Source organism: Sceloporus undulatus, chromosome 6 (genome assembly GCF_019175285.1).
Source record: "Sceloporus undulatus isolate JIND9_A2432 ecotype Alabama chromosome 6, SceUnd_v1.1, whole genome shotgun sequence".
In the NCBI taxonomy this organism is placed as follows: domain Eukaryota; kingdom Metazoa; phylum Chordata; class Lepidosauria; order Squamata; family Phrynosomatidae; genus Sceloporus; species Sceloporus undulatus.
The window spans coordinates 99044507-99056288 of record NC_056527.1 but is presented as its reverse complement, the minus strand read 5'-3'; the positions used below and the strand labels follow the sequence as shown (position 1 = coordinate 99056288).

Genomic DNA, 11782 nt, shown 5'->3' with positions numbered 1-11782 from the left:
TCCAAAGTAGGTTGAGGGAATTATTTGCCGCCACTGGAACCTGTGGCAAAAGAAATTTGGCAGTCTTGTATTTATTTTCTAATAGAAAACAATAGAAAATATTTTCTAATAGAAAAAAAGTAGTCGCCCCTCTGTTTTTGCAGACTTGGAATCTGCATCCTATGCCTATTTGCAGGTGGAAAATGGAGAGGGGCAAAATGGGGCATATGACCGTGGGCAGCTGCCGCCATTCAAGCCATTGAGGCTTGAATATTGGCAATTTTCCATTTTCATGGTATGTGTGTGCTCCATAACGGATCCCTTCACAGAGGAGCAACGGTATTTCCAAACCTGTTTATCCAGAAGCAAATTGGGGGGGGGGGGGAGAGATAAGCAAATGCATGAAAAGTAGCAATTATCCTTTTTCAATCCTCTGCACTAATGAACGTCTCCAGATTGAATCTTACATCCCCTGTTAAGAGTGAAGAGATGGAAGCAAGTAAGCCAGTGGTCAGGATAAGGAAAAGAGAACATATGCAGCCACAGAGGAGGAGGAAGAGAAAGAAGAAGAGGCAGAATAAAAGAAGTTAGCCAGAATCAGGATTTTATTACAGTAACAAGGAAACAGTGAAAAGAACAAGCGTCTATTTAGAAGGGTTTCCCTGAGATATTGAACTGTGAATTGAGCAGGAACACTGCCACAGACACTCAAGCCCAGATAGAGGTGTGAAGCAAATTGCTAGGAATAGAAACGGCTTCTGCTTTGGGATCAGCAGCTTTCAGAGGAAAATGAAAATACTTAAGATGCATTCTGATATAGTTTGCCTTTTCTTTCCTTTTCAAACTGCCTAAAACAAAAACTCCATAGGTTTTAGTCCTGCACTTGGCCACCTGCATTATAATGTATGTATTAACATCCATTTATTTCCCCACTGGAACAACCTGCATGTCAGTGGCAGAGTCTGGGAAAGTTATTCCTGGAGGACTACAATTCTCAGAATCTCACATCTTATACATTATGGCTACGTTGGCTAGGGGATTCTGATAGTTGCAGTCCAAAACAGGTGTTTTTCCAAGCTCTGGTAAATGGGTGGAGAAGAGCAATCCACCTGGGCATTCAGATATATATATATATATATATATATATATATATATATATATATGTATTACACTAATGTGTATATCTCTTTTATATGTTGTTGTTGTGTGTTATGCTGCATTTATAAACAGATAACCCCATACACACATCCTACATAGATGTACCTGGGAATAAGTGCTTTGAACTCAAGGGCACGTACTTTTAAGTAATTGTGCATATGACTGTGCTGTTAATTTTGGAGTAATAACCACCCCCATTTTTAAAAGAATCCCCTCCATCAACCCCTTTGTAGGTTTTAATGTAATGATCAAGACAAAATAAACCAGACACATATCAAGTCCCAAGGATATGAATGGGAGAGAGTGAAAATCAAAGCTTCCCCACTGGTGTTTTTTTATTGTTGTGTGCCTTCAAGTTGCTTATAATTTATGGTGAACCTATCTTGGGGTTTTCTTGGCAAGATTTGTTCAGAGGAGGTTTGCTTTTGCCTTCCTCTGAGGCTAAGTGTGATTTGCCCAAGGTCAGCCAGTGGGTTTCAATGGCTGAGTGGATATTCAATCCTTGCTCTCTAGAGTCATAGTCCAAAACCCAAACCAATACACTACACTGGCTCTCTCTAGTTAGTGTAGAAATGTCTAACTGCTTGGACAGTAGTCTACAGTTTTTGGTTTTGTTATGGTTTCTGAAAAATGCTAAATAATTGATTTAATACTCTCTGTGATCCAGAATAAAATATGACCTCCCATTTCTTCAACCTCAGATACACAAATCTCTTGGGCAGGATGACGGGTACAGGACTGTTACGGAAAACTGCATTTGCCTGTTTAACAGCTCCCAACAGAACCAACCCCTTGAATATGTTTGATTTCCCCCCTACCTTATTCAATGGTAATCTATGCTATACTTGCTGTCAGAACCAGTTTCTGCATCACAACCTTTCATAATGCAGGCAGGGGGTCTGAAATGTGTTAACATGTTTTTTTCAGGACAGAATTAAAAGTAAAAAAATATATTATTTATAAACAAAATATTGTTTTTATATAATATTATTTAAAATAATAATATTATCAATAACAATGATACATTTTATTTTTTTAAAAATCCTGAAAGTTTTGACAGAAATATAAGAGGCTTGCTTCAGCCATTGCTTGTCCTGAACTGATACCCAAAGCAGATCTGAAATACAGGAGGGAACATAACAAAGAAGCATAGTGGAAGCATAGCATTAAAGAGAAAACTATCACAAGGCAATCAAAGAGGAGGAAAAGGACAGGGAATGAGAAAAGCAAGGGAAGAACTCCAGAGAGCTGAGTTGAATCTGACATGATCTCTATGACAGGGGCAGCATTGATGGACACTAACTTCCATTAGTCCCAGTCAGGATGGCCAATGGTTATGAATGGTGGCAGTTCCTGCCTATCAACTTCTAAGGGCTCAAGCATGTCCATCCCATGCCATGTTGCATGTCTGTAACAGAAAACATCAGCTGGGGAAACAGTTGCTACATTCCCCTGGGGTTTGTAGGACACTACTATCTCACTACAGTTCCCAGGATTTCATAGAAAAACTGTGACTGATACAAGTCTGTGATAGAAGCAGTCATAAATTCAGAGGCTGGTTTTAAAATAGTTGTTAACTGTCATAGTTCCTCCACACAGAGACACCAAAGTCAAAGAGCTGTCATGGTGGGCTGAGCCTGACACTTCTCCCTGGATTCTTAAGTAGGTGCCATGATAGTTGAATGGTTGAGGAACGGGTTTAAAACTGTGATAGGAGCTTGAAAAAAGCATCTGATTTCTGAAACATCTCTAGGCATTCTACAGATGACCTCAAACTTTAGGATGTGTTTGAGATATAACGACTTTGCTAGCTTTCCAATTCCACCCAATTCCAGGCATCATCATTCTTAAAAAAATTTAGAGCTTGGAAAAGTTCACTTTTTGGCCTATAACATCCAAAATTCTCTAAGTGCCTACTCCCTGGGGCTGGTGGATTCTGGAAATTATTTAGCCCCAAAAGGGGACTATTCTAAGCTTGGGTTTTAATCCAGTGCACTTTGCTGCTCCTAAGGTATGCAACCTAGCTGTGATTGTACCCTATCAATTTGTCCTGCATCCAACCCAATACAACAACACACTGCAAGGTGTAATTGTGAAAGCTGAGAGGGCCTGGAAGACACTCCTAAGCTTTCATCTAGCCATCACCACCATCAGTGTGTGACTGCTTGGGAGGAATCTGCACCAAGCACCTGGCTGCCTGCCTTTCTTCCTCTCACACTTACACATGAACACACACACACACACACACACACACACACACACACACAAAAGAGGTTCTCAGCGCCAGGTCCCACCATGTGCCATCAGTTCACAGGCACCTCCTAGTTTCTCAGCACCAGCTCTTGGTCCTTCAGTATGGAGTAAATCGATTGCATCCTCCTCGATACAAGCTGGCCTGCCAAACAGAGAAGAAGCAGGAATATGATGTGAGAATTAGTTTTGGGAGCAGGGTGTGGAGCATAACAATTAGGATAGAGATCCAAAACCCCAGACATTTTGTACTATCACCCCATCCTGCAGCAGTACCTTTGTGGCATATCACATCCTCCAACATTTCACCGATAAAAACTGGGACACATGTGGCCAAACAACATCAACCTGTGGCCAAGATGGCAAAAGTTATTAATGAAGAAGAGCACACAAGCTAAGAGAGGCTGCAGCAGTTTGCTTTTGACTAAATTTGTCCCTGCCAAGTCAGGACACTTGGAAGGTATGGAATATAGCTGCCTCATCCATAATTTCTGCTTTCCTCTGCATTTCTTGGAATCATAGAATTGTAGAGTTGGAAGAGACCGCAAGGGTCATCCAGTCCAACCCCCTGCCATGCAGGAAATCTCAATCAAAGCATCCCCGACAGATGGCCATCCAGCCTCTGTTTGAAGACTCTACGGAGGAGAGGACTCACCACACTCCGAGGAGGAGTGTGTTCCACTGTCGAAACAGCCCTTACGTCAGGAAGTTCCTCTAATGTTGAGCTGGAATCTCTTTTCCTGTAGCTTGCATCCATTGTTCTGGGTCCTGTTCTCTGAAGCAGCAGAAAACAAGATTGCTTCCTCCTCAATATGACATCCCTTCAAGTATTTAAACAGGGCGATCATATCACCTCTTAACCTTCTCTTCTCCAGGCTAAACATCCCCAGCTCCCTAAGTCTTTCCTCATAGGACATGGTTTCCAGACCCTTCATCATTTTATTCGCCCTCCTTTGGCACACTCCAGTTTCTCAATGTCCTTTTTAAATTGTGATGCCCGGAACTGGACACAATATTCCAAGTGGGGCCTGACGAAGCAGAACAGAGTGGCACTATTACTTCCCTTGATCTTCCCTTGATCTAGACACTATACTTTTATTGCATGCAGCCTAAAATTGCATTGGTCTTTTTAGCTGCTGCATCACACTGTTGACTCATGTTCAACTTGTGGTCTACTTGGACTCCTAGAATCCCTTTCACATGTAACTCGTTCAGCCAGGTGGTCCCCCATCCTATCATCGTGATTTCATTTTTCCACCCTAAATGCAGTACCTTACATTTCTCCCTGTTGAAGTTCATTTTGTTAGCTTTGGCCCAGATTTCTAGTCTATTCAGGTCGATTTGAATTTGATCCTGTCTTCTGGTGTGTTAGCAGCTACTCCTAATTGGTGTTCATCTGCCAATTTGATAAGTATGCCTCCAATTCTGTCATCCAAGTCATTGATAGGCAATTGTGAGCTTGCCTGCCTGTTAGAAACATAAGCCTAAAAAGTACAATGTGCATTTTGGCTAAGTGTAGCCAAAATGTCTTTATCTATATCTGAAAATAGGGCATCTATGAAAAAATGCTGCTGTGTACAATACTTCTGTTCAAGGGTTCCAGAGAGCCATGTCCTTTTTCAGGATGCTATATTCCTTGGGATTCCATTCCCCTCCCTAAACAGTTTGCCTGCTATTCTTGGCTGCTGAACACCTCATTTCTTATTCAGCTGCTTTGAGATGCCTGCTATTAAAGCTTATCCTTTCCAAGCCTTGGTTTTCCCTTGAGCCTTTTGATACTTTCCCCTCTATGTGTAGACGAAACCAAGATTTCTAGTTTTTTGTCAAGACGGGATCATTTTAAAAATCTATCATGCTGCCCATAAACATGCATAGGCATGCTTACAATAGTTCCTAGAGTCCAAAGAACTGCATAGTACAAACAGAAAAAGAGTATAATAGATCAGGTTGCTTGCAGCAAAAATAGCATACCCTCCAACTGTCCTGGTTTATTAGGGACAGTCCCAATTAATCATCATTTTAAGCTGTTTTTAAAACGTCCCAGTAAAACGTCCCAGTTTTTCTCTCCTTCTCCCACTTTCCCTTTTTGTCCTCAACTTGCTTCAGTTACTGCAAACTAAATTCAAGCTTGCACTTGATTAACTCAACAGGAGCAGGAAAGGAGTTCCCAGTAGACTCAGGTGAAAGCAAACTGCTACATTCTCTCCTAGTTTGTGTGTTCCTCCTTGTTACTACCTTTGCCATCTTCACCACATTGATGTTGCTTGTCCACTCATGGCCCAGCCTGCTGCCAGACTGCAGAATTAAATAATAATAATAATAATAATAATAATAATAATAATTATTATTATTATTATTTATATTCCCACCTCTCCCTGCGGATCGAGGTGAGAATTACATCAATAAAATAATACAATACAGTATAAAATATAGTCAATAAAATGCTAAATTCAGTACAATAAAATAGCTAGGCCATTGTCTAATCATCCAATAATCATACTATCATAGTCCGAAGTGGAGCATTTCATTTAATAATCTCCTATATAAGATCAGGTGGGTAAGCCTGCCGGAAGTGATCTGCTTAAGTGCCTTCTTAAAGGCATTTAAGGTGGTAATAAGACGGATCTCCTCCAGTAGGCTATTCCACAATTTAGGGGCCATAGCGGTGATGCTCTAATGCAGTTTGATACTGCTATGGCTCTATCCTATGGAATCCTGGGATATGTACAGTGAGCCCTTGGTATCCCCTGGGGTTTGGTTCCAGGACCCTTTCGTGGATAACAAATCCATGGCTACTCAAGTCCCATTAAGTACAGTGGCCCTAGTAAAATGGTACTCCATATATAAAATATCAAAATCAAGGTTTTGGAATTTATACATATGTTTTCTTTTCAAACAGCCAGTGCTTGAATCCATGATTAAAAAAATCCGTGGATACGGAAGGTTGCTGTAGTTGCTATTGTACCAGAGCTCTCTGATAGAGAAGGCGAATAAAGCTCACAAAACTATAAATCCCAATATTCCATTGCATTGAGCCCTGGCAGTAAAGCCGTGTCAAACTGATTAATTCTCCAACTTGTAGCCCCAGTTTTCATCCCGCGAAATGATGATATAAAATGTTCCAAGATGAGCTGAATGATACAAACATGGGACAGGGGTGGGAATAGGAACCATAAGGGACCTATACTGCCTCCCATTTTTGTCCTTTTCCCTGTATCCTGCACTTTTGGGAAATGCATGGTTTGTCTTCAGCTGGGAATCTTGTAGCTCGTTTCCAGATGGGATGCAGAAGTAGGGCTAACACAACACCTAATGTAGAATCTCACATAGGACCAAAATGGAGTTACAGAGGTGGAACAAGCTGATATTATGGGCCATATATCAGATGAGGCTTGAAACTGGGGGGACTTCACACATGGGCGGTTCGAAATTAACGTTATTTCGCTCAATACGATCATACCATCATTCGAATGGCCCAATCCGAACGCACGTGATGCGCGAGATGCCAAACTGAATGCGTACTGGATCCTCTTTTTGGAGCGTGTTGGCCAGTGCACTGAAAAGTGGATTGGCAATATCCTGGGTTGGGGCTCTGTTCGATCTCAGTGCGAATGGCTCTTGGTGTGACCACCCTGTCCTGAATTCCATCGCAAGACCCCACAGATTCCTATTTTAACTTCCGGTGGGCTTTTCCTCTGCCGGTTCCGGGAAGAGGGGGTGGCGGTTCCAGCGGCTCCCTCTTCAGCCTCTCGGCTTGGGGCCAGCATAAGCTGCACCAGGGAAGCGGGGGTGGCGGTTCCAGCGGCTCCTCTTCAGCCTCTCGGCTTGGAGCCAGCATAGCTGCATCCCAAGAAGGCAAGAGCGCGGGGGGCCGCTGGAATCGTGGTTCCGACATCCTCCTCCTCCTCCCCCGGCTTGGGAGCCAGCATAGGGTGCATCCCAAGAAGGCAAGAGGCGCGGGGGCCGCTGGAACGGCGGCGACCGCCGCGGTTCTAGCGGCCCGCGCCTCTTGCTTCTTGGGATGCAGCTTATGCCGGCTCCCAAGCCGCGAGTGGAAGAGGGGGCCGCTGGAACCGCCACCCCCGCTTCCCTGGATGCAAGCTTATGCTGGCTCCCAAGCTGCGAGGCAGGGGAGGAAAAAATGCATCCCATTAGATGGCATCCAGCCTCTTTGACAGCCGCTGGAACTGGTGCTCCCCCCCCCCAGAAATACATTCACTCACTCACACACCACACACGTAACAACCGGGCATTGCTAATTTGTTGCAAGGGAAGGTCACTGGTCAGTTTTAAAACCAAGCAGGACTGTAGAGAGGAAACAGAGAGGAATGTACAGAGGGCACGTTGTATCGCGATTGTTCATGTGCATGAGCTGGCTCTCCAGCTGTTACCGGGCTGTCATGACGGGACCTCCCCTTTCACCCGGAAGCGTTTTGGTCGCAACCCATGCAGGGCACCACTGAGCATGTGCGAGGGGGCCGACCGAATCGCCCAATCTCATGTTGAGCGCCGGTGTTGTGACTATGCATTCTGCACTGAAACACTTCGCTGCGGAATGCGTGTTGGCCAATTTAAATCCGCCCATTCGTAGGGGCTCCCAGGTATGATCGTATTGAGCGAAATAAACGTAATTCGAACCGCCCAGTGCTGAAGTCCCCCAGTTCAAGCCTCATCTGATAATGGCCTATGAAACATTAGAAGATCCCTAATGGGCTAGTAACATTGCCATCTGCTGGGCATTTTGGAGCAATGCAAACCCGGATATTACAATTGGTCATTTAAAAAGGAAGTATCGAAAAGGTTTTGGATTGGACTTAACTCTGAACTCAATTTGACGTAGGCATTATAGTTCAAGAAGTAAGTTTCCCAAACTTTACAATCAAAACAAACAAAAAAAAACCTTCCTCCAACAAAACCTACCTCTTCAAGTCTCTAGTCATCAGAGGTTTTTAATAAACTTAAAATGTCCACTTGATCTTCATAAAACTGTCTTAGGAGGTTTGCTTTTCAACCTTGGCAAAGATGGACAAGAAAAGCAGCAACATCTTTCTCTTGGGCTCAGTCTTATAAATTCATATTTTTTTGGGGGGAAAACAAATGATTTCCCATGTGGGTTCAGTTTCTTGCATTTGTCACCAAACTTTTGCTTTCACGAAAGCTTCCTTCATCTCCCACCCAGTACAATATTTCCAGGGTCTAGGTCAGGAGTGGACATCTGTGTGAGATCAGGGACAGTTACAGCCCACAACCTCTGCAGGCCGTGAGCGCACAGACACACATGGACACACACACTGTTGTCCAAATGCCTATTTTCTTGCCTCTCAAAATGGCAAGAAGTGATGGGAAGCCACCATTTTGAGAGGGACTAGAGAAGAGAATGGGGTCAGTGTGGGTTCTGTTGTGTTGTTGAGTTGGTAGGGTTTTCATGAGTTGGGGAGGAGCTTTCTGTGAGTTTGGGAATTGAGAAAGCCCAACATTTTTAGAAAACATTGGGGGTTGGAGGGCTTTGCAGGACTTCATGGGCCACAAAAGTGGGTTCCTGAGGCTTCCTGCAGCTTATGACTCACACTTTGCCCTCTCTGCAGCTCTAGATTGCATTGACTGATGCTTGCAAAGGTATATCCTGCCTTACAATAAGGACTGGATAGGATAGCCTCTTCCCTGCCACCCTGCTCTGTGATCCTTTAATTAGGGTATAACCTTCTTGACCCACGGATACAATGACTCACCATGGCACCAACTCCATAGGCAGGGGTCACGTGTGGTGGTAGGGCTCAGCAGTAGTGTAGACCGTCCATATCTGTTGGAATGGAGCAAAATCCAAGAGACATTAGCATGAGGCAGATCAGGGATATAAATCTTCATTCTTTCTTATATATGAACTTGTTTTTAAAATGCAAAACTTTCTTTACACTGGACTGTGTGACTTTTGTTTATTTCAGGGTCTGCATATGTATCTGTTTAGCAAAACACAACTTATGCACAATATACAACTTTTAAAAAAGCAAAATACAGCTTTCCCCCCCAGATAGACCACAGACTCACACACAATGGAAGCCAACCACCGCCAAAAGTGATACCTGAGCAGTTTTTCACCTTTTATCTTCCAGGATGAGCAACTTTGCAAATATTCTTTACAATCCCAGAAATGCTAGACATTCAGCATACATACCATCACTATAAGCTTCTGCAGCTGTTGCTGCGCAGCTGCCGGTGTCTGGGCCCACTCTGTAGGCTGCAGGATAACCCTGGAAAATCCAAAGTATAGAGGAGAGAATATCAGTTTAATGTGATGTAGTGGTCTGAACAATGGGACTATGACTCTGAGACCAGGCTTCCACATCCCTGTTCAGCCATGGAAACCCACTGAGTGACCTTGGTCAGGTCACTCTCTCTTACTTTCAAGGAAGGCAATGGCAAATACCCTCTGACCAATCTTGCCAAGAAAACCCTGCACTTGGATCCACCTTAGGGTTGCCATAAGTCAGAAAACAATTCACAGGCACGTTTAACCTAAGTGAGGCCCTGGACACTCTTCCCAAAGTTCAATGGGTTCTAACATTAGCCAGAGTGAGGTGGTTGCCTTAGATGGCAGAAATGGGAGGTAGCTACCAGTACTGAAGGAGAGAGATGGTGGCGTCATCCAGCCTGCTGTGCACCCACCATACTAGCCCATTACTTAAGGTGTAATGAGGATGTCCTGTTGCTGGTGGAAGAAAAGATTCTACTGCTGGTCTAGTCAGCTTTTGTTCTTCAGTTCAGGAGGGAAAAAAGCCTTTGTCTGTCCTTCTACAGAGACATTTTTTCATCTCACAGTAGTAGAACAGTTTGTGGTACCGTGATTTTCTTTCCTCCAGTTCTTCCTTACTTGTACCCTAAAGACCTGCCAGCCACAAGACAAAAGGCACATCCTGTCCATGCTGACGACTTGTGGTGTGAGGAACCTGCATGCCACATCACAGCACTTTTTAACTGGGATACATTCTCACACCTTCCGTTATGTATTAAAAGATCAGTAGGAGTGAGGAACAACTCCTGTGCTCACAGACCCAGAGAATGCACCAACAGAACTTCGAAACATTATCTATTTGGATCACAAATCCCAGAATCCCCCACCCAGCTTTAAAGTGTAATCCAGAAAGGAACTTTCTAAACACTGGCATATGACTCACATACCTTGCTGTGACACAGGCCCAGTGACATACACTCTCAACCTGTATCTTTGCCCTGCCTTCTTTCGTTGTAGTTGTTGTTTGTCTTCAAGTCATTTCCAACTTATGGAGACCTCAAAGCAACCTCCCCCGAGGGAGTTTTCTTGGCAAATTTTTTCAGAGGGGTTTTGCCATTGCCATCCTCTGAGGCTGAGGATATGACTTGCCCAGGGTCAACTAGTGAGGTCAAACTACACCATACTGGCTCTTAAAAGAGTTGTTTGATGAACATTGTTTCACCCCCATTCATGGTGATCCCAGAGATTTTCTTTCCTATTGTGAAAATAAATGGCATCCCTACTGTCCCAGATACAAAAGCTGATTGGACTGGCAGGTGACTCTTTCTTCAACCTGACACAATGCAATGGTGCCCTCCCTCCGACCAACCTCCATCTTCTCCCCTGACCGAAGAGCAGCAGGATGAGTAGAAAGCCAGTGTGGTGCTCTCTCTTTTATATACCATTTCTCCCCCATAACTCCATAACGTGATATCACCTTTCAGCCTCTACAGCCTCAGGCGACCACTTGCATTTTACCTAATGGTAAACCTGGCCCTGTTCCACTCATCTTCACAATCACTTTCCAGTTCATGTGATACCTGTTTGCTAACAGGCTACTCCTAGCTCCACCATCCCGCAAATGGTGCTGAAGATGCATAGTTTTTACCCTTGTCTTGCAAAGCCCTGTACCCAATGCTTTACTGTTGGACTGCTGGCACCACCATAAACCCAACACCCTTGAGTCCTAAGCCCCAAAGACAGTAGGCCAAGACATACATAGAGCTCAGAAACATATATGACCATCTGGATAGAGTACGCTGTGTGGAGAAGAAAAAGATAATCAGTGCACAGAGAGATCCTCCATGTATGTTCCCTGTTCCACCTAGTCAATGACACTTTCCACTGACTGCACAACTCCCTAAAGCCTAACATTGTTTCAATGATAAATGTCAGTCTTGAAGTTATCAGGAAGGAGAGAATACCACAGGATACATGCATAGTGCTCTTCACTCACCATTCAGTATACACAAAGTGCTACCTTCCTTTGGGAGTTTTTTAAAAAGAAAGGGGCCATGACTTTACAGCAAGGCAAGAAAGTGTGGTCCTCCAGATGTTGCTGGACTAAAACTTCCACCATCCCTTGCCATTGTGATGGGAACTGCAGTCCTAACACTTCAAGAGGAC

General features: G+C 43.9%; 1 protein-coding gene across 1 annotated transcript in view; it reads right to left on the bottom strand.

Moving 5' to 3' along the window:
• Window positions 1–566: 566 nt before the first annotated feature.
• The window catches only part of LOC121933510 (RNA binding protein fox-1 homolog 1-like), a 576905-nt gene continuing 565689 nt past the window's right edge, over window positions 567–11782 (bottom strand). Inside the window, exon 5 of the mRNA XM_042473364.1 lies at window positions 567–3532. Coding sequence (XP_042329298.1) covers window positions 3488–3532 — 45 coding nt within the window. The 3' untranslated portion in view covers window positions 567–3487. The remainder of the gene's footprint in view (window positions 3533–11782) is intronic.